The sequence below is a fragment of the Nothobranchius furzeri genome, chromosome 8 (assembly GCF_043380555.1).
Source record: "Nothobranchius furzeri strain GRZ-AD chromosome 8, NfurGRZ-RIMD1, whole genome shotgun sequence".
Lineage (NCBI taxonomy): Eukaryota > Metazoa > Chordata > Actinopteri > Cyprinodontiformes > Nothobranchiidae > Nothobranchius > Nothobranchius furzeri.
In genome coordinates, this window is record NC_091748.1 from 41,079,207 (window position 1) to 41,107,076 (window position 27,870).

General features: G+C 41.7%; 1 protein-coding gene and 1 long non-coding RNA gene across 6 annotated transcripts in view; both read right to left on the minus strand.

Moving 5' to 3' along the window:
- lama3 (laminin, alpha 3) overlaps positions 1-21,850 on the minus strand; it is a 30,060-nt gene extending 8,210 nt beyond the window's left edge. For 2 of the 5 annotated variants that reach the window (XM_054730033.2, XM_054730032.2), the window contains exons 1-31: positions 21,584-21,850; positions 20,948-21,061; positions 20,672-20,784; positions 20,496-20,579; positions 20,283-20,386; positions 19,532-19,561; positions 19,088-19,443; positions 18,855-18,966; positions 18,615-18,779; positions 16,055-16,218; positions 15,836-15,952; positions 15,599-15,753; positions 15,406-15,517; positions 15,227-15,326; positions 15,024-15,140; positions 14,782-14,946; positions 14,486-14,637; positions 12,069-12,275; positions 11,832-11,980; positions 11,264-11,426; positions 5,486-5,613; positions 5,256-5,403; positions 5,070-5,174; positions 4,870-5,003; positions 4,684-4,801; positions 1,626-1,760; positions 1,395-1,537; positions 1,203-1,310; positions 968-1,112; positions 778-893; positions 517-697 (exon numbers count right to left, since the gene is read on the minus strand). In XM_054730033.2, the coding sequence (XP_054586008.1) occupies positions 517-697; positions 778-893; positions 968-1,112; positions 1,203-1,310; positions 1,395-1,537; positions 1,626-1,760; positions 4,684-4,801; positions 4,870-5,003; positions 5,070-5,174; positions 5,256-5,403; positions 5,486-5,613; positions 11,264-11,426; positions 11,832-11,980; positions 12,069-12,275; positions 14,486-14,637; positions 14,782-14,946; positions 15,024-15,140; positions 15,227-15,326; positions 15,406-15,517; positions 15,599-15,753; positions 15,836-15,952; positions 16,055-16,218; positions 18,615-18,779; positions 18,855-18,966; positions 19,088-19,443; positions 19,532-19,561; positions 20,283-20,386; positions 20,496-20,579; positions 20,672-20,784; positions 20,948-21,061; positions 21,584-21,733 (4,290 nt within the window). In that variant the 5' untranslated portion in view covers positions 21,734-21,850. Of the gene's footprint in view, positions 1-516; positions 698-777; positions 894-967; positions 1,113-1,202; positions 1,311-1,394; positions 1,538-1,625; positions 1,761-4,683; positions 4,802-4,869; positions 5,004-5,069; positions 5,175-5,255; positions 5,404-5,485; positions 5,614-11,263; positions 11,427-11,831; positions 11,981-12,068; positions 12,276-14,485; positions 14,638-14,781; positions 14,947-15,023; positions 15,141-15,226; positions 15,327-15,405; positions 15,518-15,598; positions 15,754-15,835; positions 15,953-16,054; positions 16,219-18,614; positions 18,797-18,854; positions 18,967-19,087; positions 19,444-19,531; positions 19,562-20,282; positions 20,387-20,495; positions 20,580-20,671; positions 20,785-20,947; positions 21,062-21,583 lie in introns of those variants that run through there. The other 3 variants (XM_054730035.2, XM_054730034.2, XM_054730036.2) reach the window with 3 other exon arrangements.
- Positions 21,851-24,479: 2,629 nt separating this feature from the next.
- LOC139071521 (uncharacterized) lies at positions 24,480-26,557 on the minus strand. Its single transcript, XR_011521381.1, has 3 exons — positions 26,486-26,557; positions 26,363-26,413; positions 24,480-24,551 (listed from the first exon to the last, which is right to left on the minus strand). It is a non-coding gene; the product is annotated as an uncharacterized lncRNA (long non-coding RNA).
- Positions 26,558-27,870: the final 1,313 nt, after the last annotated feature.

The following is a 27,870-nucleotide window of genomic DNA, read 5'->3' on the forward strand; positions in this document are numbered from 1 at the left end:
TCTAAACAATGCTCCACTAAAACTAAATAGTAATAAAAGTCACATAAAGAAAAGTAACATTAAAAGAGTGACAGATCCAAAAGCCAAAGAATGAAACTTTAGCCTAGATTTAACAACATAGATAGATAGAACTGCTGTAGTCAATATAGGATTAACAGCAGTTGTAAACAGATTCAATAGAGCACAGATCGCTCACTACAAACAAACGAAACCACCCTTCAGGTTTGTATGGTGCTTTCATTTTCTCAGAGTCCTCAGTTGAACCCTGCAACAGCAGAATGTACCATATGGGATCAGGAACAGAGTGATGTGGTCCTTCAGATGTGATTATGCCTACTCTAAAACACAAAAGGCTGATCGCTGATCTGATCGGCCATTTGAGGTCCAACTGAGCTACATCTCTGTACTAAACATTTTGTCCCAATGTAAATCTCTCAGACAGAATCCAGACCTTTTGCTGCTGCTCCATCATATCTGTTGACCATGAGAGCCGAGTCTGGAGAAATAGCTAGTTACCATGTGCCAGTTCCCGTCGTTGGTCTTCTGCTTGTGCTGGATGGTTCTGTTGTGGCCAAGCGACAACCTGATCTTGCCATTTGCCACATAAAGAGCCAACAGAGGAACCATTCCTCCTCCCTCGACATGAAGGATCAGCCCTTTGGATGACGCAGTCTTGATGTGAAGCGAGAAGTGAGGTCTGAGGAACACAATAAGATCACAACAGTCAGATTATTGAATGTTTTGTGTTTATGAATTAATGTTTTTTTTTATTATAACCTGTAATTAAGCCGTTCTTTTGGCACTGTGTAACTGAGCCAGCTCTTCGCTTCAGAGAACTTGTATTCATGTTGGTTTTGCCGACGTCTGCAGCGGCTTCCAGTTATTGGCTTGATCTGACAAATAAACGTGGTGTTATGAATCTAAATAATAGCTTTTGGAGTGGAAATAAGAGCTTTTATTTGCTTACAGGTTTGTGCTTCTGGGGCTTCTCTGAACCAGGTTCTGTCAAAAACTCCTCTTGTGAGAAGAGATGAAGGCCACACCAACCAGGGATGATGTCAGTTGTTTGTGACAGCACACTGAGATCAGCCGGGGTCAACCTTTGCTCGGGCCTGAGGGAAATTAAGGATATTTATGAATAATGAAATCTCTTTTAAAATTTATTGTTCAAATCATTAAAACTGTGTATTTTTTTTTCTAACCTCCATGAATAAACGTTAGAAATGCAGCCTTTGAATTTTCCTCCCTGCAGATTGACACGAGACGGTCGCTCCTGAAGCACATTCACGTTGTCAATGTTCAGCCTCAATCTGGAAAACAACACAACAGGTTCAACAAAACAAGATGCAACATTTTATTTATTCAGGTGTTAACAGCAGGACGACACAGCCTACCCTTTTGGCCCCGCCTCTGCAGACAAGTGGTGCCAGGCTCCATCACTGTACCTCTTATCTGACACCAAGGTGGAATTGTGTCTCCTGAATAAAATAAAGCCATCAGCTAGAGACAGCTGGAGGTCATGAGCAGAGGAAGACCCCTGTGGAGGGAGAATCATCATCATCATCATCATCTGCATTGATCTTTAAGTTCTGAGTGTGTTTTAATAGAAGGCGTGCTGTGTTTACCTCAGAGATGCTGCTGAGAAGAACAGCATGTCTGGAGAAGCTCCTGAATCCCAGAGAGACTCTGATTGGCTCTTGGTTCAGGACAAACAGGAAATCAACAGGTAGAGAGGAATATAATGCAGCTGCACGCATGCCCTGAAAGACAAATGTAGTATGTTATGGTCCAGTGGGGATTTCATTCTCTCAGTGTTCCAAAGGAATTGAGTAGCTGACATTGAAAAAGAAGCTGGCTGCTCCAGGTCCATTTGTCGCTTTAAGTGTATTCCAAAAACCCCGTGGTGTAAAATGGTGACATCTTTTGGGTCTGACACATAGTTAGCTGTACGCTAGGGTCAGAGGGTGCACCATCCGAACCTTTATCCAGGAAGATGCTAGTTTTCAAGCTGCAGCTTTGAGCTGCATGAGTGTCAAATAGTCAGGAAATAAATGCTCTGGCGTTACATTTACTGAGAGGAGGAGGAAACAGGAAACAGGAAAAAGCTACATGTTTGTCTCGGAAAGCAGAGAAAGCAATGTGACTGTCTGTCTGCCTTTTGGGGGAGAGTCTCTGAGACCTTTTTTTAAAATGAATCCGCTTACAGAGACAAGTGGACACAGACACACATATATCTACATGGTTGTGTGTGACCTGTTTTTATAACAATTAACTCATTCACTGCCATTGACGACTAAAGGTGTCATTTTAGATCCAGCCGTTCACTGCCAATGACGACTAAAGTCATCATTTGCATTTTTTACTGTTTGAGCATCGGAACGAGCCCCCGCGCTGAGAGAACAAACATCTCAGCCCTGAAGCCGATCTTCATCCGCATACGTCACAGATCACATGATCAGGAAGCAACACATCCATGTGTAAGGAGGTCGTTTTGGGCCGTTCCTGTAAAAAAAGTGAGGCGCGAAACGGAAAAGCGTCTGCCGATCACAATTCGACAACGGATTATGAAAGAAGGGATAACGCTCGAAACACGCGGACTCTTCCTGATGTAAGAGGTGAGTCTCCTCTTTGTTTTGGTTGTTTTGGCATCGACATCATGCTAGCGCGCAACGTTCTGTCACGCTTAAAAAAACAGTAAAAACGGTGAGAAACGCTGGCAGCGAATGAGTTAAAGGGGAAACTAGGCAGTTTTGGCTTGCTTTTAGCAGCCCCTGGTGTCAGTTTGTAGAACAGCTAACAGCAGAATTGTCTCCCCAGCCATCATTAGTGTCTACTGGAGTGATTCATCACTAAATTGAACAAATCAGCTGTGTCCATGATCTAAAACATGCAGGACTCATGATGGAAGCAGACTGCAGCACCAGGTATGTCAGCTCAATGATTTCTAAGTCCCAACAGAGCAACCTAACCAGTCTGAAGTTGCAAGTGGAATATTCTGGCCACATGGGGCGATAGGGGCTGGGTGGCCTTTCATTAACTTTAGCCCTTTTTAGAAGACGCACCATGCTGGCAAAATGAAAAAAAATGAAAGTAAACACGGCCGTAAGTTTTACTTTTGTAAACAGAAAAAACTGAGATGATAAACTGGAGGGATGCAGAGCTCCTCTCCCTTATAACTGAAGGTCAGATCACCAGAGCCTACTGTCACGGTTGGAGGTGAGTGAAAACACCTGACCCTCATTCTGTTTGAGTGCAGATGGGCGGAACCGGAGAGCAACGAGCCATCTGCTACTCATCAGCAGGCTTCTTAAGGAGCAGGGAGACGCACCTCAGCGCTGGATGATTACCCAATCTTGGTAGAGCTACCTGAGTGTCACGAGCCTTTTTATCTTTGACTATTGTCTCCCGAGCTTCGTTCCGAGTAACCTCACCCTGCTTCTCCCTCTCCTTCAGGTCAATCCTCCGCTTTCAGAACCTGCCATAAGACACGGATCCACGCCTGTCTCCCCGCTCCAGCCTCTTCTGACCAGCCAGCTCTCTGCCGCCTCCGCACCCTCCCCCCTCTTAGGACTCCGAGGATTCGCCCTGTCTCGCGCTCCTCCTGTCACTCACCAGCCAACCGGACCCTCTTCTCTCCTCCCTACCCAGAACGCTGGGCCCCAGGATTTTTGGACTATAAAGAACTGAGCTAAGCTCCAAATTGTCACCTACCTTTAACGGTGCTCCTTTAGTTAAGATAATAAATATTATCTGTTTTTTCTAACCCGTCCTCTTGACTCTGAAGTTGATTCTGTATGTCTTGGGTCAGACGGTTAACCCCAAACATGACACCTACACAGGGATTGTGGAGGACGGATACCTTTAGGAGCGGCTTGTCAAAAAAACTTAATGAGTGCGGCTTTGATCACAATAAAAAGCAAGTTATGTCCAAGATAAACGGCAGTCCACGGCAGCGCAGAGACCGCCCCATGCCCTTTTATACAGCCATCGTGTAATCGTTTATAAAAAGGACACGATTGCGCTAAATTAGCACCACGGTCTGACTACTTATAAACAACCTAAGGCTCCCTGATGCCGCCATGGTGTTCCGGCGGCACGGTTTTCTATAAGAGGCTTCTGTAAAGAGTCACTTTAGCACTTACTTGCTCAAGAAAATGATACAAAAATACGAAAAAGTTTCAAATGATCCCTTTAAGTTCCTCTTCTGAAAACCTTTAAAAGTTTCTATGAGAACGAGTTCAGACCAATACTGACTTGCAACGTGGATGTTTTATCTCCACAAATAACACAAGAGTGTGGCGGAGTTCCTAATGCTAACGGGTAACTTTTACTAGACAAGACCTTCTCTGCTGTTTTTGGACTCTAAGCCAGCAGCAGCAGCCCCCCCCCAGTCGTGAGTCCAGATGGGTGAGTCCATGAATGCTAAGTGACAGTGTGATGTAGATCTGTCAGGATTTTTCCATCCTAGAGTTTCACCGTCTATTTTCTGTCAGAAGCTAATGCAGCAGATAGGTGTAGGAGATTGTTTTCCTGTTCAGCCTGCATGAAAAACTCAGAGTGACCGATTATAATCAGGAATAATGATTAAAAATGGTTTTCCAGTGAACCACACCTTTAATGCAAACTAACATGAACAGGAATGATCTGTATTTCTGCTGTACACATTTTCTCCTCTTCGTTTACCAGTAAAGACACTGGACACCCCCCAGTGACACCAATGGTTCTGTTGTACTCAACCGTCTCTGCGTTTGCCGTCAGACGACCCACACATCCTCTGAACGAAGTGACTGTGAGGTTGTGCCTGTGGGTTGGAGACCAGTTCAGAGGAAATGCTGATGTTGTGAATGCTCCGTGCACCAGCTGGGTTACCTCTGTCGGAGCCAAGCGGGTAGACCTCCCATGTAAAACCTTCTGAAGTTTGTTCCAGCGTTATCTGCAGAAATCTGTTTTGTTCCGTAGCGAACAACAAATCTGTCTGCAATGCTGACTGCAAACTGTTGGTCCTGAGACAAGAAAACACATCAGAAAGTGTGCCTTTTTTCAAAGCAGTGCTCATTTAAAGATCTTACAGAGAGAGACACTTGATCTGGACTCTGAACTCTGAGTTCTTTGTTTGCTTGTCGTCCTCGGAGCACCAGGAAGCCCCTCTCCAGAAACACACAGAAATAAGACTCCTGTAGAAAGTGGAGCACATCCATTAGCACCAAACAGATGTTTAACTGGGCTCTGTTAACCAGTTTATGTTCATGTTTTACTTCATTTTCAGTGAAGAACAGGAAGGCGTCTGTCCCTGGGCTGTGTGTGTGGAACTTAAACAGCTGGCTCTTCCTGTTTGGCTCCTTTATGAGCGCCATGCTGTAACCTGTCCCATCATAATAATCAGACACATCTTGCTGGGGAACTCTAGACACAAATAACAAATAAAATCATCCAGCTTCTTCATGTCTGACCACCATTTTAATCATCAAGTTAAATGTGTTCTCACAGAACAGCAGGCTGCTGTGCATCCATGTTTTCTGCATGCTTGAAATTATAAAGGCTGACAGGATAGTCGTTGATGTAGGAGAGTTTCATGGCTCCCCTGTACTTTGTGTAACGCAGCTCCTTTGGCGGCTGAAAAAAATGAAGAGGGGATGAAAACAGGAACTGAAAAAGCTGGTGTTAGAAATAGACTTTCATGGATTTGTTGGGGACAGTCGGAGGCGAAATAAGTGTCTTCAGAGCCTTTTCCATTAACCTTTTCTCCCCTGGGCATCCAGGGAATGGTCCTGCACCCATTCCCACCACAACACAACTGTCAACTCCTAATTGTTCCATTTCAGCCTCTCACTTTGACAATCAGAGCATGCCAGACTCATACGGAACCCCAATTCTGCAGTGGAGGAACTTCAACTACGGTCATCTAGTCCGTGAAAAACGTGTTCTCAAAAACCTTCTAAGTCAAAACAAACACATCAGGAATTCAGGTTTAAAACTTCACACGTATAAAAACATACAATGCAAAGGGTAAGAACTCATCTCACCGATATATCTCACATTAGCAAGAGTTGCTAACAAACATGATCACTACCATATTAAAGGACTGGTTATTGCCTTGTAAGTCCATCTTGGGGGGAAGAAATATACCAGTGCACCATTTCTCAGACCCAGTGTTGCCAACTCAGCAACTTTGTCGCTGTTCCTAATGATTTTTTGCGCCTCCCTCCACCGATTTTTTTTTCTCCCAAAAAGCACCTAACGACAAACCTAGCGACATTTCTGAGGACCCTTTGATACTTTCTGTGGAACTTTCTTGTAGACATTTCCTGCAGATTAGCAACAAATTCACGCTTCTACTAGAAACAGGCGCAGGCGTGAATCTGCAGCGTCTGGGTTTCCGGCCGTCAGGCACTTTGACCCTTCCTGCATTTGGCAAATAAAGTCCGTTTGAACTACCATCCCATTAACATCCAGCTCATCTGAATTTCCTTCAGCAACACGGGGATGGTCATATTGTGAGACACCTGCTCCTTTTTGCTCGGTGCACCAGTGCGCACCGTTATCACGATGGAGAGAAAACACAACGGAGAAGTTGAGAAACTATGAAGGGGACAAAAGCAGACGTTCTCTGCTGATTCCAGGACGCTAAAACAACAACAGCTTTCCTCGTAGTGAGTCAAGATTGGTGAGTCCATGAACGTGACATAGGTCTGTCAGGATTTTTGAATCCTAGAGTTTCACCATCTATTTTCTATTAGAAGCTGATGCAGGAGATAGGTGTAGGCGACTATTTTCATGTTCAGCCTACATAAAAAACTCAGAGTGACTGATTATAGCCAGAAATTTTAAACATTTTAAAAATGTTTTTTCAGTCAACACACACCATTAAAGTCCTGCAGAATATATATATATATATATATATATATATATATATATATATATATATATATATATTTATATATATATATATATTTATATATATATATATATATATAAATATATATATATATATATATATATATATTTATGTGTGTGTGTATATATATATATATATATATATATATATATATATATATATGTATACATACATGTGTGTATATATATATATATATATATATGTGTGTGTGTGTGTGTGTGTGTGTGTGTGTATGTATATATGTATACATATATATACATATATATATATATATATATATATATATGTGTGTGTGTGTGTGTGTGTGTGTGTATACATATATATATATATATATATATATATATATATATATATATATATATATATATATATATATACATATACATATATATATATATGTGTGTGTGTGTGTGTGTATACATACATATATCTATATGTGTGTGTGTATACATATATCTATATGTATGTATGTATACACACATATATATATATATATGTATACACACATATATATGTATGTATACACATACATATATATATATATATATATATATATATATATATATATATGTGTGTGTGTATACATACATATATATATGTGTATACATACATATATATATATATATATGTGTATACATACATATATATATATATGTGTATACATACATATATATGTGTGTATACATACATATATATGTGTGTATACATACATATATATGTGTGTATACATATACATATATATATATATATATATATATATATATATATATATATATATATATATATATATATATATATATATATATATATATATATATATATATACAGTTGTGGTCAGAAGTTTACATACACTTGTAAAAAATATAATATAATGGCTCTACTGAGTGTCCCGTTATTTCTGAAACTCTGATTTTTCTCTGATAGAGTGATTGGAACAGATACTTCTTTGTCACAAAAAACATTCATGAAGTTCGGTTCTTTAATGTCTTTATTATGGGTTAACAGAGAAAAGTGATCACATTTGCTGGGTCACAAATATACATACAGCAACATGAACTAGCAATTTTGGTGACTTAGAAACGTGTCAGTGAACTGAGCTTCATAGCATGGCCTCGTAACTTCTTGTGAGTGATTATGAGTGACTACAGCTGGTGACTTCTCTTAGGCCAGGTAAATAGGGCTCATTGGATACAAACGCCCACAAACGCTACAATGGGAAAGTCAAAGGAGCTCAGCATGGATCTGAAAAAGCGAATTATTGACTTGAACAAGTCAGGAAAGTCACTTGGGACCATTTCAAAGCAGCTGCAGGTCCCAAGAGCAACAGTGCAAACAGTTGTTTGTAAGTATAAGGTGCATGGCACTGTTTCATCACTGCCAAGATCAGGAAGAAAACGCAAGCTATCACCTGCTGCTGAGAGAAAATTGGTCAGGAGGGTAAAGAGTGAACCAAGAATCACCAAAAAGCAGATCTGCCAAGAATTAGAAGCTGCTGGAACACAGGTGTCATTGTCCACAGTCAAACGTGTTTTGCATCTCCATGGACTGAGAGGCTGCCGTGCAAGAAGGAAGTCCTTGCTCCAAAAGCGGCACCTTAAGGCTCGACTGAAGTTTGCTGCTGATCACATGGACAAAGATAAGACCTTCTGGAGGAAAGTTCTGTGGTCAGACGAAACAAAAATCGAGCTTTTTGGCCACAATGCCCAGCAATATGTTTGGAGGAGAAAAGGTGAGGCCTTTAACCCCAAGAACACCATGCCTACAGTCAAGCATGGTGGTGGGAATATTATGCTGTGGGGCTGTTTTGCTGCCAATGGAACTGGTGCTTTACAAAGAGTAAATGGGATAATGAAGAAGGAGGATTACCTTTACATTCTTCAACATAACCTAAAATCATCAGCACGAAGGTTGGGTCTTGGGCGCAGTTGGGTGTTCCAACAGGACAATGACCCCAAACACACATCAAAAGTGGTAAAGGAATGGCTAAATCAGGCTAGAATAAGGGTTTTAGAATGGCCTTCCCAAAGTCCTGACTTAAACCCCATTGAAAACATGTGGACAGTGCTGAAGAAACAAGTCCATGTCAGAAAGCCATCAAATTTAACTGAACTTCACCAATTCTGTCAAGAGGAGTGGTCAAAGATTCAACCAGAAGCTTGCCAGAAGCTTGTGGATGGCTACCAAAAGCGCCTAATTGAAGTGAAAATGGCTAAGGGACATGTAATCAAATATTAGCACTGCTGTATGTATATTTGTGACCCAGCAAATGTGATCACTTTTCTCTGTTAACCCATAATAAAGACATTAAAGAACCGAACTTCATGAATGTTTTTTGTGACAAAGAAGTATCTATTCCAATCACTCTATCAGAGAAAAATCAGAGTTTTAGAAATAACGGGACACTCAGTAGAGCCATTCTATTATATTTTTTACAAGTGTATGTAAACTTCTGACCACAACTGTATATATACATATATATATACCATCTATATATATATACATACAGTGGGGCAAAAAAGTATTTAGTCAGCCACCGATTGTGCAAGTTCTCCCACTTAAAATGATGACAGAGGTCAGTAATTTACATCATAGGTACACTTCAACTGTGAGAGACAGAATGTGAAAAAAATCCATGAATTCACATGGCAGGATTTTTAAAGAATTTATTTGTAAATCAGGGTGGAAAATAAGTATTTGGTCACTTCAAACAAGGAAAATCTCTGGCTCTCACAGACCTGTAATGTCTTCTTTAAGAAGCTTTTCTGTCCTCTACTCGTTACCTGTACTAATGGCACCTGTTTGAACTCATTATCTGTGTAATAGACACCTGTCCACAGCCTCAAACAGTCAGACTCCAAACTCCACTATGGCCAAGACCAAAGAGCTTTCGAAGGACACCAGGAAAAGAATTGTAGACCTGCACCAGACTGGGAAGAGTGAATCTACAATAGGCAAGCAGCTTGGTGTGAAAAAATCAACTGTGGGAGCAATTATCAGAAAAAGGAAGACATACAAGACCACTGATAATCTCCCTCGATCTGGGGCTCCATGCAAGATCTCATCCCGTGGGGTCAAAATGATCATGAGAATGGTGAGCAAGAATCCCAGAACCACACGGGGGGACCTGGTGAATGACCTGCAGAGAGCTGGGACCACAGTAACAAAGGTCACCATCAGTAACACACTACAACGGCAGGGAATCAAATCCTGCAGTGCCAGACGTGTTCCGCTGCTGAAGCCAGTGCATGTCCAGGCCCGTCTGAAGTTTGCCAGAGAGCACATGGATGATACAGCCGAGGATTGGGAGAATGTCATGTGGTCAGATGAAACCAAAGTAGAACTTTTTGGTATAAACTCAACTCGTCGTGTTTGGAGGAAGAAGAATACTGAGTTGCATCCCAAGAACACCATACCTACTGTGAAGCATGGGGGTGGGAACATCATGCTTTGGGGCTGTTTTTCTGCTAAGGGGACAGGACGACTGATCCGTGTTAAGGACAGAATGAATGGGGCCATGTATCGTGAGGTTCTGAGCCAAAACCTCCTTCCATCAGTGAGAGCTTTGAAGATGAAACGTGGCTGGGTCTTCCAACACGACAATGATCCCAAACACACCGCCCGGGCAACAAAGGAATGGCTCCGTAAGAAGCATTTGAAAGTCCTGGAGTGGCCTAGCCAGTCTCCAGACCTCAACCCCATAGAAAATCTGTGGAGGGAGTTGAAAGTCCGTGTTGCTCGGCGACAGCCCCCAAAACATCACTGCTCTCGAGAAGATCTGCATGGAGGAATGGGCCAAAATACCAGCTACTGTGTGTGCAAACCTGGTAAAGACCTATAGTAATCGTTTGACCTCTGTTATTGCCAACAAAGGTTATGTTACAAAGTATTGAGTTGAATTTTTGTTATTGACCAAATACTTATTTTCCACCCTGATTTACAAATAAATTCTTTAAAAATCCTGCCATGTGAATTCATGGATTTTTTCACATTCTGTCTCTCACAGTTGAAGTGTACCTATGATGAAAATTACTGACCTCTGTCGTCATTTTAAGTGGGAGAACTTGCACAATCGGTGGCTGACTAAATACTTTTTTGCCCCACTGTATATATATGTGTGTGTGTGTGTGTGTGTACATATATATATATATATATATATATATATATATATATATATATATATATATATATATATATATATATATATATACACATATATATTTATAGGTTATATAATGTCTGCACTTTTCCACGTTACCTGGATATTTAACATCCATGCAATGTGATTAGATAGGTGCATGGTTGGTTCTGGGCCAGAAATAGTGGTAAAGAAGTTGAGTGGAATATGAGTCAGCAAAAATAAATACCTACAACAAAGTCACTGGGATAACCCCCCACGTAGAAAACAGCTGTTTCTGGGTCCAGACTGAAGACGCCGCTCATGGTGTTTGGTTGCTTTAGTTTAGGAGGAAGGCTGACTGGGTCCTTCAGTGTGAAGTTTTGGGTGATTCTGACTTCAGCATCTTGGTAAACTCTGAGGAAATTATAAACCACATCATGAGAAGTGTTAACTTCGTGCTCTCTTTTCTGAGATGGTACCATTCACTTGAGGGCCATTCCCATCTGTACCGGGTCGGCCCAGGCCGGGTAGCCCCAGTCGGCCCCAGCCTGGCCCGGTTGATTCCACACATCCTTGCCTTAAGCCCATGTGGGCTGATTCTACCCACCAATCAGAGGCTTGCTCTAATGGAAGGTGTGAATTTGCTGTCAGCAGTGGGTGTGTTGGCCCTGGTCGGCCTGAAGCAGACCCCCTCCAGAAGAGGGCTGAGAATGAGCCTTGGTTGGCCCGGGAAAATACCAGGCCACTCAGATATGTAAACAACCTACGCTGCCCGGCCCGGGCCGACCCGGTACAGATGGGAATGGCCCATTGGAGTACCTTTGGAAGGTGACCCTGTCAAAATTAGAGGAGCTGACGTTGCTGGTTCTTATTTGGCTGCTTTGGATCTCATGAAGGACTCCACCCAACTTATAAACACAAATCAGCACCGTGTTTCTGATAGCCATCCCGATGTAGTCTCCAAAGGCCTAGACATGAAAGATTTTAGATGAAAGTCAGGTTTGAAAGAAGAAAACAACACGTATGAGTCTGGATTCATACAGAGGTCCTCCTCACATCTTTGTTACCCAGGTAAAGGACAAAGAGGTTTTCATCTCTGTGTTTGTTCTGCCGTCGCTTTCTCCTTTCGTCAGTCACTGCAGGTTTGTTTGCGTGGCGATTGAGGAGCAGGTCGACCACTGTGAAAGCTTTAATGTCCTCCAAGTTCCTCGGAGGATGAAGCTCAACGTGAGCTTTTCCATTAAACGTGGTGGCAACAGAGAGCTGTGAGAAGAACAGGAAAGGTTAAAAAGTTTTAGTGTAGAAAATGTTTCTCATGCATCGGCTTTTCCTGAGCAGGGTAAAGAGAGGGTGTTCGCCCAGGGCACCAAACAGCCTAGGATTGCCCTTGGAGAGGTGGAAGACACCCTGGACAGGTCTTCAATTCAATTCAATTCAAGTTTATTTATAAAGCGCCAAATCACGACAGGAGTCGTCTCAAGGACCTTCACATAATAAACATTCCAATTCAGGACAGTTCATTAAGCCAATCAGAAATAAAGTTTCCTATATAAGGAACCCAGCAAATTGCATCAAGTCACTGACTAGTGTCAGTGACTATACAGCAATCCTCATACTAAGCAAGCATTTAGCGACAGTGGAGAGGAAAACTCCCTTTTAACAGGAAGAAACCTCCAGAGAATCCTGGCTCAGTATAAGCAGCCATCCTCCACGACTCACTGGGGATCGAGAAGACAGAGCACACACACACACACACACACACACACACACACACACACACACACACACACACACACACACACACACACACACACACACACACACACACACACACGCACACACACACACACACACACGCACGCGCGCGCACGCACACGCACGCACACACACACACACGCACGCACATACACACACACACACACACACACACACACACGCACGCACGCACGCACACACACACACACACACACACACACGCACACGCACACGCACACACACACACACACAAGTACGCACGCACACACACACACACACACACACACACACACACAGTCCATCACAGGGACACAGAGACAAACAAACACACACTCACACCTGACAGCGTTGTTTTTGGCTTCTTAGCTTCATTAAACATAATAACTCTTGCCAAGAATTGGGTTTTATTTCATTTTCTTCTCTCTATTTCTTTCTTGCTGAACTGGTTTGCTGAGAGGAAAAGCAGCTACATCTCAAAGAATGTAATTATCATGAAAAATACTAAATATTTTAAATATTTCAAACCTTTATTTCTTGTCATTTTAATAATTACACCCTACAGAAGATGAAAATCTAGTGTCTCAGAAAATTAGAATGTTGCAAAAAAGGAAATAGTGTCACAACTTAATGAGCAAATTAACTCAAAACTGCTGAAAGTTACGTTTGTGAAGTCCACGGTTAATACAGCCACCTAGCGGGATGTTCATGCTTCCTTCTCCTGACAAGATGAATGCAGACGCTGATGTCCTGCTGTCGTGATCATCTTTCCTGAGCTATAACCCTGATCTCTGACAACTACAAACTACAAGGGGCACCAAAAACTAGCCACAGGTGAGGGTACTAGCACAGTAACCTTTGAGGTAGTATTTTTACCAACTGTTGTCTTCAGCGGTCACTGAGCGAGAGGTGACGTTAACATTTTCATCATTGCATTATTTATTTATTCTGGGCATATAATCTAATTTATTTCTATTAAAATTCGTATAATAATGTTAAGGAAATAATATTGAAATGTGTTCACGTTTTATTTTTATCCAAATATCATCATATTATTTAGAAATTTTAATTTATTAGTTTTCTAATACTTTCTTAAATGAGATATTAGAACTACAGGCGACATTCAAAAACTAACATATGAGATGGACTCATTGCATGCAAAGTTAGGTATCTCAAGCCTTTATTTGTTATAACTGTGGTGATTATGGCTTACAGCTTATGAAAACCCCACATTTATAATCTCAGACTATTAGAATATTGTGAAAAGGTTCAATATTCTAGACTCAAGGTGTCACACTCTAATCAGCTAATGAATCCAGAACACCTGCAACGGGTTCCTGAGCCTTTAGATGGTCTCTCAGTCTAATCTGGAGGAGTTTCTGCACCATATTCTCATTTTTCCAGTTTTACCTGTATAACAAGCGGTGGAGCTGCCAGTTAAAGAGCTGGAAAGTAGCAAGTCCGCCACAGGGCCTCATAGATGTGAATGCAAAAAGCACATGTTCACAATTAATAGTAATTTAGATCAACATCAGTTATTTTGTTGTTGTTGTTGTTCTAGAATAACCTATAAAGAAGTCACACATGCATTGGTGAGCACCTTGCAGAAAGGCCCCAGCTGGGTGTCAAACCTAACAGCTTCTTGCTGCAGCCCTGCAAACTCCACCACCAGGCTGCCTCTAATGGAAGCTGACAGATGTAGATGTAAAAGAGAAACCCACCCTGTTGACTAGGTTTCTTGTCTCATCTATGACATCGTTGATTCTCCTGATGCTCTCTGTGATGTTGGCAGCAGGAGGCGTCTTCCTGCTGAGAGCACTGATTTGTTTCAGCTTGGCGCTCAGCACAGGGAGCTCTCTGTTGAAGCTCTTCACTGTAACACACCCCCAAGACCCAAGAAAACAGCCAGAAAATCCAAATATGTGCCAGTGAGGATGGATTTGTAGTAATTTGTAAAGGTTTATGCACAGAAAAACCTTATTTACATCCAGAGTTGTATATTTTTAATATAACTCACGAGCTTGATCCGCTCCTGCCAACACACCATCTCTATCCACACCGATGTTGCTCAATCTTGCCACCTCAAAACTGATGTCACTTAGCTTTTCTTTCACATTACTGATCCTGGAGTTTGCAGTGGAAGTAGCAGTCCTCACAGATTCTGCAAAGACACCTGCCTCATCTGAAATGACAAAAACAAATCCAGCATGCAGATGCAGGCCACAAGGAGCTTTAAGGCATTTAATCGGTCCCACAAACCTCTTCTGATCTGTTTGATGTCCTCTTTAAGAGTCAACATAACCTCTTTCATCAATGTCCTCTTTTGCCTTTGCTTGTTCACTCTATTGTTGAGCGTGTTAACAAACCGTGAACCCACTGAAGAGACAGAGAAGATGTTTTTTTTTGTCTTTTTGCACCTTCAGAACGAAATCACATGCATGTAAATGATGGTTTTCACTGACATCTAAAGGAGTCCAGTGTGTTGTTGGCTTCTGTTTGTAAATGACCGGATTTGTCCTCCATCTCTTCAGCGTTCATATTCAGACGTCCTTCCTTCACATCCTAATTTATCATTCCAGAATTAATGTCCCTGATAAATATTCAAACGTTCAGCACAGAATCAGGGACAGGGCTCAGTTACCTCTAAGATCTGATCAGCAGCCCCTCCGGACCAGTTTGCTTTCAACTCGGCCTCCTCCAGGGTTTGGATGATGCTGTTATAAACTCCTGATACATCAGCGCTGTTGATCGCCCTGTGAAACAGCCCAAAAGCATCCGGGATGGGGTGTTATTACAAAAATATAAATATTATTTGCTCTTGTAGTTTCACTCACTGCTGCAGTTCTGCGGTCACATCGGCGACTTCCTCGGCATGTTGCTCAGCTTTCACCGCCACACCCCCCTCTGACATTAACCAGAAGCTTTTATTTAACCTTTTAACGAGTTCCAGTTTGGCACCATCCATTTGAGCTGAAAGATGCTCAAGTTCCTGCAATCCAGACTCGGTACATTCAGGGTTGTGGGTTTCAAAACGGTGTCAGCTTGTGTCAGCAGAGGAAATGCGTGCTTACGTCTTTAAATTTGTCAAGCATCAAAAAGATGTCAGTAATTTTCTTTAGCAGCTTATGAGTCATGACAGTCACAGGATGGAGCATGTTTTGTTCCACCTCCAGCTGAGCCAGAGCATGCTGGCATGGATGAAAAGGAAAGCAGAATTTGAAACAATTCACAGTAAACCGTTGTACATCAGAGATGTCTGATCCAGTCGGAGAGGACTGCGCTCAGATTACCTGGAGGTGTTGTTGTGTAGCCTTCATGTTGGGGCCCCGTGTTTTGCTGACTGTGTTATTTGCATTTAGAAGATGCTCAGAAATTTCTGTCAGTGAATTTTCCATCCGTTTCAGGTCATCCTTCAAGGTTTCAGTAGTCACGTTGTTGCGGACGCGATTCAACACTGAGGGGAGGATTTATAGTAGGGAGTCAGCCGGTGCGATCTGAACCTGCATGGTGTCCGTGAATTAACAGAATATATTTTTACTCATCCAGCTGCGCCCCCCCCCCCCCATGTAAAAAAAAAAAACATCCATTTGTCTGTGTTTGGTTTTAGCTATTATTGTGCCTATAACAAGCTGCTTCATGCACAAATCTTTTAATTCATTAATAATCTTTCTCAAAAATCTTTTTATTTTACTATAAAGGAAATTGTAAAGTTGTTCGATTACTTCTCAATGTTAAACCAAGCTATCATCTGCCAGTTGACATGTTTTCCTTGACACTTTTCCATAATGCAAAAATTATATCCGTAGAATAGAGCTGCTGGAGGAACAGCAGCTCTGCTCTGAGCCCCTCCCAGATATCAGAGCTTAACAGGGAGATACTGTAGTTGTGACTACAGCATCTCCCTGACCATGGGTACCCAACAGCCAAAAAGAAAGAAAGAGAGTTTAGGGTTACAGTTATTTTCTTTTGATATGTGCCATGGATTAAATATATAATGTCTGTCCGTTTTAAATACACATTTTGAAGCTTATTTTCAAATAGCGTGAGAAAGCACATTCAGGACAACAAATGTTTGTTTCACCAAACTGACGTCATTGAACCAGACACGGAGCAGAGAAGATTGGTTAAGTGAGCTTTGAATGGTTCATCCAGGACGACAGAAGGAGCATTAAACATTGAGAAAACCACTATAAATCTGGCCGTGTGGTTAGTAGCAGCCATGCTAGCGAAGGAGAGTTTCTGCAGTGACATCACACGTGTGACGTTTGATTTATAGTCATTTTAATGAAGCAAATAAAATCTCAAACTAGTATGTGAAAGGCACAATTGAAGCACACAATGACGTTTAATTTGAATGGAAGTACATGTGTGTGATTCAGAGGGTAAGGCTAAGCAAATTAGAAAATAGCCTTTAAAGCTCTCTTCACTTGCATTCATTTTTTCATTGTTCCAGGCACGGAGGTAGTTTTGACTTTAAAAATGGGGGCACACAATCGGCATGAGGACCGGGGGTATCTTTACAGTGAGCATATAAAAACATATATAAAACTACAGCCTAGAGGCTATTTAATGCAATGTCAGGAATGCAGAACTGCTAAGTACACAGGTGGCAGGAACGGCCAATCATACGTCAGCAAGAATCAGCACAGCCAATAGATGAGCTTATGGACGGTTCTAACGGGAAACAAGCTCCAACATGTGCTGTTATTTCAGCTTTGTCCTAGTGCTCAATTAGTGTCTGTTTAATACAGCGTGATGTTGTTGTTGTTGGACGGAAAAAGTGCGGGGGACAAAATTTGACTTTGGAAAGGTGCTGTTTTGCGAGGCCAGGCGCCTTGGTCATGAGGACTCTGTCCTTCCTTGGTCAAAGAAAATGGTTAAATGGAAAAGGTTTGCATCACGTGATGTGACACGTGACAGGACGACGTTACATTGGATACATATAAGTTTCAATAGAACAAGCCTTTCACTTTTAAATTGTGTATTTATTGGTTAAATTAAATATGTAAGCGAGTTACTACCCGCTAGCCACCAAAGCTGCAACTACTGAGCAACTAACCAACCATAGATAACTTCTTTGGATCTAAATAAAAATATTTCAGATATCAGTTTGATAGCTACAGTTAGTTGGCTTACGTTTTAACTGGAAATTTGCCCCCGAAGTAGCTGCCTGCTTCTGATCCACCATTCTTTTTGAAAACACCGCTGTACTCTGGGAAAACTTTGACCAAGGCTAGGATACAAGATACCTCCCATGTATCCTTGCTCAGCTAGCTAAACAGCTAACGAACGAAGAACAGATGCCTCTGTAGCACATGAACACTGGATCACACCTTGGCAGTTCCTGATGACTTATCTCCTAGGCAACCAAAGCGGGACCAAAATATCAAGACAAGGTTCCTAGACATTGAGAAACACCCTTAGGCTCCCTATAGCTTATAGTAGCCTTAACAGGGCTTGGTGGGAGTGGCCAGCAGCAGCTTGTTTTCTTAAAGTGACAGAGCCCAGAAACAGCTCATTCTGGAAGGTACTGAAAATTTCAAGATTAAAGCTGCTGAAATCTCTGAGAGGGAGAGGGATTTAGCGCAAAGAACTTCATAAACATTGACCTTTTATAATTTTGGGGAAAAAGTCATGATATGTTCCCAAAAATAAAACAAACCTCAATCTATCCTTAAGCAACAGAAAACGACTCTTAAGTAAATTAGATGTTGTTTTAATGAGGAACCAAACTTCAGTGAGATCAGTTTCATCCCAGTACCCCCCACCCCCACCCCCCACCCCCCCACCCCAATCTCCTGCAGCCTCAACAATCTGCCTGGTAAAGGGAAAAACCGGTCAGTCTCTCACATATGAGGGTCTTTTTCTGCTCACTGCCCACTTTGGCCCTCTGCGATGTGCAATTTCTGTTTCTAATTTCCTGCGTGGTTTGCAGAGCCTCCTCCATCTTCTGGATTTTGTGATTTTCAGTGAGAGTGTCTTCAGATTTCACCAAAGTTTGCTGCTTCATCAAATCTGTTGAAGCAGAAAAACTTTAAAGAAACATGGAACTCAGCTGTTTCATTAAATCTCTGCGAGGACTGAGTGTACCTTTTACTGCTGCGAGAAGAACGGCAGCTTCAGACAGAAGATCCTGCACCCAGAGCCGGGATCCATCCAGACTTACCAAAACATCTCCCAAGTCCGTCACAATATCAAGTGTCTAAAAGTTGGTCATAGTTTCAAAAGTTGGGTTTAGATTTGATGACATCGTGAGACGAGAAATGGGTTTAATTTTATGAACAAATTTATGATTAACAACAAAAAAAATTCACTCCAGGTACCAGATCAGTCTGGTGACTCAAGTCATTCCTGACAGCATCAACATCTGGACCCAGCAGTTCAACCTTTGGATCCAGTTGCATCGCAGCTGCTCTGAAGCTACCAACCTGGAAATGGTGAGAACTCAAAGTCATGAAGAAACCTGCAGATTTAATGAAAGGACATAGCTCTAAATGTCTCAGACGAAGATCTGAGTGAACCTGGACTTCGATGTCAGAGATGCTCTTCTCCAGATGATGCAGCCTGTGAAATGAAGCAGAGCCGTGGGCAATGATCTGCAGCTGCTGCTTCGGCCAAACCAGGTCAGCATCAAACTTCTCCAAGTCCTCCAGCTGAGTGTAAGCACAGCGATCCCCTTCTGCCATCAGGTACAAGGGATGCATTAAACAGGAACGTTCCGCGTATTTCATCTCAAAGTTTCACGTTTACTTTCATCACTAACTCACCACAGCTGGTCTGACCCCACGTGGTGCACTCTGTCAAAAGAAAGAGGTTCAACAGTGGATCAGATCATTATGAGCTCACTCTGTCTACCACAGATGAAACATGTCAGATTACACCTGCTCAGTTATTTCTTATTTGGGCGTCTTGTCTGTGAAGATGAGAGGCTGGAGTTTAAACTCAGCATCAACATGTGGCAGAAGTGAGATTGGACGTGGGATGGTATTTTGTGTCAGATGGGCCATTTTAGATATTTCAGAATTTTCTGATCCACTGGGATTTGGACCCAGGGATGGATTAAATGTATCAATGGTGGAGATGTAGAGATGTTCTGGTCCCATGTTGGACCCCTTAGTACCACCTGAGCCTGGTTTAAACCCCACAGCCCAACTGAGTATTGTTGCTGACCATGTCCATCCCTTTAGGACCACATGGACCCAACGTCCAGCAGGATAAAGCCCCATGTCACAACGCTCAGATCATCTCTACCTGTTTCACTGAACATGGCAACACGACCACTACCCGGAGATAACTCGCTGATCAAGCCTTCCAACACCTTACTGAATCAGTGCCACAAATACTCGGGATAGTTCTGAAGGCAAAAAGGGGTCCAACCTGATGCAGGTCTAATAAAGAGGCCAGAGAGTGCCTGCTATATAACATGAAGTGTTTATGTTAAACATGTTTAGGAGCTTCTCAGTGCAAAGCAACCAACGACTCAATTACGTTTCATTTTTCTATATAAATAAAACTTACTTCCTGTGAGAGAATCACAAGCAGTCGTGCTGTTGGCTGTACAGTTACAGGGTTTGCAGATGCCTCCATGCACCATTGGATTGCCATAGTAACCATAGGCACATCTTAGAAGGGAGAAATTGCAAAAAGGAAATTGCTGCTGGTAAAAGGATGAAATCATTGTAGAAGTAGCACATGACCATGATGCAGATATTTATTGTGGCTGTGTCTCACCTCTCACACCTGCTCCCAGCGTAACCTTTATCACACAAACATTCAACCACTCCTGAGTGAATTTCCAGGCAGGCCAAAGCTAAACTAGAAAAGATGAATGAAATTATATTTACAGGTGTGCAAAAAAAAGAGCTCCAGCTGTTTGTGAGCAGGGTGAGTGATCAAAAGATGCTGACTTGTTCTGAGTAAAGGGACATGGACAAGCACGGCAGGTCCTGTTGGCTGCATCGCCATAGTAACCATTTTTGCATCGCTCACAGTGGACCCCAGTAGCGTTAAACTGACAGTTCTGTGGGTCAGAAGGATCAAACACAGCAGCAGCGGTTTTCTGGCTCAGTGATGTGGACACAAACAATTACATTTGATGGATATGCATGTGTGTGTGTGCGTGCGTGCGTGCGTGTGTGTGTGTGCGCGTGTGTGTGTGTGTGTGTGTGCTCTTGAACACCAACCAGGCAGCTCCCTGTCAGGTCATCACACACATCAGAGAGTCCATTGCAGCTACATGGCACACACTGACCCTTGAGTGGTCCTGTCCACTCCCTGTAGAAGCCTGAGCTGCACTTCTGTACAGAAACAAGAGGCTGGAGAATCAGCTGGAGGACAATTAACACAAGCAGACACCTTCATCATGGGTAGTGGTGGATGTATTCCCAAAAGCACAAAAGGTATGAGACCCTAAAGGGTGTTTTTATATCATTTTACAGCTAATTGCTCTTTAAATATGGATTAGTGACTCGACAATGTCCCTCCATTTGCCGTGTTACCCATTCAGATGAATTTCATGAGTTTTACCATGGAAAAGAAAAACTTTTTGAGCGGTCGCACACGTTCTGTTCAAGCTGTGACTTCATTAGGAAACCCAGGGGAATACATGTAAAAAATCTCACATACATGAAATGTTTGCACAGTGATGGATTATTACAGACACAGACTGAGTTTATAGAATACCTGCTTTACAATTTTTTGGATGATCTTAATAAAAACTTTTCACTCCAACATCAAAACACATAAATCAAAAGTGGTTATTTTGTTTGATTTGTTTTCACAGTGCTAATTTGAAGAGAAACTGTAAAATACCACGTTACCCGCGTGAAGGAGGGATCACAGAACGTTTCTGCACTGTTTTCCTTCTGATGGTTCCAGGACTTTGTAGCTTCTAGAGCAGAGAGACAAACTGGAGCGAAGCTGCCAACTGGCCACACTAAGATGAAAAACAAGACCATTTTCCACTTCATTACTGACTCGTCAGAGGAAGCCGAGAAGCAGAAACGGTCTCCCTAATGAGCTGAGTAAATCCTGCAGCTGCTAAACCTTTGAGTTATTTGTTAGAACATTCTTGGGGACAAAGTTCATCGAGGTGTGGTTCAGGGCCGTGCAGAGACCTTTGAAGGGGCGGGTGCTCACATTTAAAAAGGGGCACACAGAATAATATTTTCTAACACCATGACATAACCACAGTATACCCGGCTGAATAACAAATCATATTTATTAGAAATTCAAAATGGAAGCGAATCATTATATACACCATAAGGACAATGTAAAGCCAAAGTTACTTGTTTTGGTAAATGGTCTGTATTTGTATAATGCCTTCTTAGGGTTCTACAACCCCCCAAGGCACATTACAACACACACACACACACACACTGATGGTGATGAGCTATGATGTAGCCATAGCTGCTCTGGAGCGCACTGACGGAGGTGACGCTGCTGAGCACAGGCGCCACCAGTCCCTCCGACCACCACCAGCAGGTTAAGTGTCTTGCCCAAGGACACAACAGCATCAATCTCTGATTGAAGTCAGGATCAAACCTGCAACCTTCCGATTACTGGACAACCTGCTCCACCTCCTGATCCATTGCTGTCCTGTTTTACCTGATGATGGGGTACAGTGTAGCTGTTGCAGGGTTGCTCCTCTTGCTGCTGCTGCTGCTGATGCTGCAGGGCAAGGCTGTGTTGATCTCAGACTGTAGGCAGTAAAATGAACAGAGGAGAAATGTTAGTCAATTACAAAATTAATGTAAGATCATAAAAAATGGCAAAAATTGGTGAAAACTCTTAGAACTGTAAGACAGAAATATCTGAGACAACACCTGTGGTGAATAAATGGAAATCTAAACATTAGTGGATAATAGAGGAGTTTATGTCAGAGATAAGAATATAAACAGAAAGAGGTGTGTGTGTGTGTGTGTGTGTGTGTGTGTGTGTGTGTGTGTGTGTGTGTGTGTGTGTGTGTGTGTGTGTGTGTGTGTGTGTCTTCAATCTCCTCATGTGATCTATCACTCTCCACCTGCTGTCCATCTGAGAACAAGGCAACATCAGCTATTGTATGAATGAATTATGTAGTTATTCACATTTAACAGGTCTTGCACCTAATCCATGATCAAGTAGCTATCAAAAAACATTTTCTGGCATCAAAGCATTGCAGTTGTGTATATTATTGTTTCTACACTTGTTGCTGTGATGCAACTTACCTGTACTCTTTTTTACCCAGCTGGTGAGGGACCCACTGCCTTTAGCTGCCTCACGTAGCTCTTTCTGTCGCTGCTTCCACCTCCTCTCCTTACGAAGCATGTCTGTACAATGATATATCATAATTAATTTACAAATATGTTTTCATGCATATAAAACTCATGCATACACATTCTGGGACATTTCATTCCTTCTCCAGAAAACTAACTGTATATAATTTGGCCACAAATTTGCTTCATGATGCTGATCCAGAATATTTCCATACTATTTTAATCATAGTGCTTTAGTAATTATAATAAAAATAAAGAATAAAACAATGTTTATGCTTTCATTCAGTTTTACTATCTACTTTGTGCAAAACAGAGAACTGTACAGATAAAATAATTTTGCTGTGAAAACAGTAGTTTTTTTTAAATGTACATCTTTAAAACATAATGTTTTTTAATACAATGCATTCAAAAAGAGAGCGAATATAAACTCCAAATTTTGAGAATATGCATAGTATTAGTGAACTATAAAACCCACCAGAAGGGCTGAGAAACCTTAAAATCTAAAACAAAACTATGTTCCCTAAAAGGCTGGACCGAATTTACAGACAAGGACTGAATATTTAGTAACACAAAACTTGTGACGGATGTTACCTTTAGTATTTTTCTTATTTCCTTTCTCAAAAGGTAGCTAAATTTTAAATTTGTTCAAGTTTTATCAGTCTGCGAACCAGGAAGTGATTCTGTAAACAAGAAGCAGGGCTGTCACGTGACACGCAGCAGCGACAGGAATGCAACTTTGCGGCACCTAGTTAACAACAACGACATTTTATTAGCAAATTCCCAAAATTTAAGATTGAAAAAATATTTTCGTACAAGTACTTGTGTACAGAATGTTTTTGGTTAATCCTAAAGCTACTGAGGTTCAGAATCGGAAGCCAGCCACAGACACACACCCAGCTAGTAATATATCACACACACCTAGTGCCACAAAACAACCTAATATATCCATCATGAATGCCACTTGATTGTGACATCTGGTTGTCTGTGCTTCAACCAGGCTTGTCAAGAAGCCCATCACTCTGTCCAGCTGCTCATCCTCCTCAAAGAAAATGTCCACCCTGCCCTTTGATGGAGCCCAGGTGGATGACACTTTTCCTGCGATGATTGCCTGTAAATAGAGATATTTTTGGAGGATGCTCAAAGTAAATGTCCAAACACTAGGTTAGCAGAAAATGTTTCAGTTAAATGATTCATGAGTCATGTTTTGACTGAATTAGTCACAGTGTGCAAATTTAATTATAAATTTAAAACTCACATCCAGATGTAGCAGTGGGCCTTCATCCTGAGTGATAAATGATATAAGAAGATCACTGCTGACTCTTCTTTGGTCTTCAGCTTGCTGAGCCCTTCCCTAAAATTAGATCAAAAACCATTTAGATGCTGAACTGAATTATTCTGGTTAAGCAGATTAAATCAGATAAGTTGTTTCTTGGTCGTTTGCATGTCCTTACCACAAGCCTGTCATGTCTTCACTCAGGATCCCAACATCTCTGGTTGTGGTGACCACGTTGTGTTGGTCCATGCCGTCATTGTCCTTAATCAAGACACACAAAAACATGACTTCATGCACAGCAGTTAAAATTAATTTTATTTTGTTGTCATGCAATAATGTTCACTCATATTCACCTGCTCTCTGGGTGGAAGGCTGTAAGGTGTCTTAACATACACACGGTCGGTGTCCTGTGGACTCAGAGGAAAGCAAATAATGGTATCAGTTTGTTTTACAGTTATCCAAAGAGGACTGACATTTACACTTATTATACCACCACCATTGAAATTTGACAACATATCAAACTTTCTGCTTTGTAAAATCCACAAATCAACCAAAACACATTGGAAAAGCTGAATACAACAAGTGATGATTGTGGGACTGCTGCCGTCTCAGAGTCATTCCATCCCTGAAAGTGGTGACCTATTTTCAAACAGGCAGGAGTAAGGTCTTCACTGACCATGGTGCTGCTTTCATGTTCTCTTTTTCTTTTTACCCTGAATACCGGAGGTACATTGGTACCAAGGGTTGCCTGTCCCTCTTCTGTAAAATGGGCAAACTTCCTTCCATACCTGTAATTAACACACATTTTCATGAGCCAGAACTGAGATAAGTGTGACCATAAAAAACAAAAAGTCATCGTTCAGGAAGCCCTACAGCGTACCCTTCCAGGCCAAGGTTTTCTAATAGGACAATGCACCACCATCTTCTCAGGAGACACATGTCATCCTAATAAAGACAACAGGTACATTATGAGGACACATTAGTCATAGTATATTAAAAATTATTTTAAAAGTAGTGATAGAATTTTTACATTTTTCTTTTGTAAACTTACAACACTGAAGTCAAAGCATGCATCCATGGCAAAGTACCAGGCATACTGTAGTGATGATACATTTTCAAACAATATATATGAGACTGCTCAGTGAAAGAGTGGGCACACATTTACACTAAAATATGTAGTGCAGATCATTACAATAAACTGTATATTAGGGAAGACATGATAGAATTAGCACTGTCCACATTCTTCTTTGAACATCTTAGGTGTGTTCTTGCTGTGTCGTATCTAATTCCATGCTGTAGTTCTTTTTTAAAACACAGAGCAGTTTTTGTTTACCTGTTTTCCCGCTACGTTTCGGAGAAGGAAGTAACGCCACCATCAGCGTCAGCCTGAGGAAGTTTGCAGCCGCAAACGAAACGTAGCGGGAAAACAGGTAAACAAAAACTGCTCTGTGTTTTAAAAAAGAACTACAGCATGGAAGCACTGTCCACAATCCATTTATTAACTTTATGTAATGCTGTTTTTTGTTTTGTTTTGTTACTGTGTTGATTTCAAGTAATTGAAATCAACCACTGGTAGAGTGTCCGCCCTGAGACTGGGAGATCAGGGGTTCGATTCCTGGTCGGGTCATACCAAAGACTTTGAAAAAATGGGACCCAATGCCTCCCTGCTTGACACTCAGCATTAAGGGGTTGGATTGGGGGGTTAAACCACCAAATGGTTCCCGAGCGCGGCTTGTCTGCAGCTCACCGCTCCCCCAGGGGATGGGTCAAATGCGGAGAACAAATTTCGCACACACACCTGTGTGTGTGTGTGACAACTAATGGGCCTTTGACTTAATTTTAATTCAGTTGTGTAATATAGTTTTACACGAGCCTAACATAGTTCTTCAATTGAAGCCATGCAAAATACTACATATTAACCAATCAGTGGCTCCAGCCTCTGTACCTGGAACTAAATTTACTTCATATTGAAACATTTATTGGCTTAAAGGTGCAACTATAAATAAGATATCCAAAAAAAGAATAAAAAAATCATGAGTCACATTATTGTATACAGCATTATCCTCACTCACCATTATCATGAAGACACCACAATCATTGCCATGTGTCTGCTTAGGAACACCCTGTATGACAGTTAAATTCAACAAATAGCAGATAATTACATTTCAGTTTAATTTTGATATTGCAGGCAATACCTCCAAATCCAGAGCAGTTTTCTCCGTCCAGGTTCCCACAGCTGTCTGCTGTGCAACATCTCTGAGTAACCCCCCAAAACAAACCAACAACAATGTAAAACTTAAAAAGGTAAACACTGCTATGATTTTGTAAGAGATAAAAAAATATAAAAATTGATGGCATGTGAACCGTTTCAATAGGCGTGTTTCCACTACAAGAACTTGAGGATGGATTTACAGGAACCTCCCGACATGTCAAACGGCCGTTTTCAGGAACCTTCTGAGTACCTGCTCTGGCGTAGCTGATTGGTTGTAACTCAGTAGGAAATGACATCAGTAGACGTCCAAAACAATTGGCAGCAGTATAATTAGAAGAGTAGCTGGTGAAGCAGAATGAAAGCATAAAAACATTTTTTTTAAAAAGCACCAATTGCATTTAAAATCCAACCCCCGACACTGGAAGACTCTGTAATCCCCCCACAGCTGTTGGAAAAAATGGTAAAAATCCACCACAGACTTAATTAAAGGGGCTTGTCTCACAAAACTCAGAGCTGCTCTTGTCCTCTGAATGGATTAAATTAGAATATACTTCTATAAAATAAATGCTTTTATTATTATTAATGTCACATTGGGTGCTTTTTTGGGCTGATCAGTGACGTCACTCACTGCCAAAGCAGTTGTGATATGCTGACGTCTGTGGAAGTTCTGAAAGGGTGTCATGTTTTGAGGAAGATGTCTAACCCAAGACATACAGAATCAAGCACGGAGATGATGTAAAGGAAGAACAATAATTTATTAAAATGTGGATGTGAACTGAAGGCGTTCTGAAGATCCAACGGGAGGACGAGTCCGGAAGCGGTAACTAGGGGGAAGACCAGAGGTGAGTAATGGGAGTTGTAGTTCGGAGGAATTGTTTGTGGGCGGAACTTACGATGAGGAAGTCCGGGATGAATGCGGAGGGGAGATGAGCCGGGGTGATATCCAGTGTTACGCCCCCTCTCTGCAGGTCTAGGAGGATGAGGGGACTAACACAAGCAAATAGGTGTAAAAGTGTGTTTGAGGATAAAGGACGAGGAGGTTCGAGTAAAAACAAAAGGATTTATTAACATAAGGTGTCCGTGGGTAAACGGCATAAATAAGGCTTCGTAATAATAAACTACAACATAAGCAGTCTCACTGCTTATGACAAAGGCTTTCTGCCAAAACGCAAAATATCCCCGGCTCAAAAGTCCTATGGGGATAAAAAGAAAAACACCACAAAGGCTTAACCCTTAACAAGGTGTGTGGAGCCCTGGTTGGGAAGCTGCACCCGCGACCCGGACACGGATAGACGGAAGAAGACGAGACAAGATTTATGGAGGTGAAACATGTTTTCTGTGGACAAGTGAGGCTCAGATTCCCCTGGA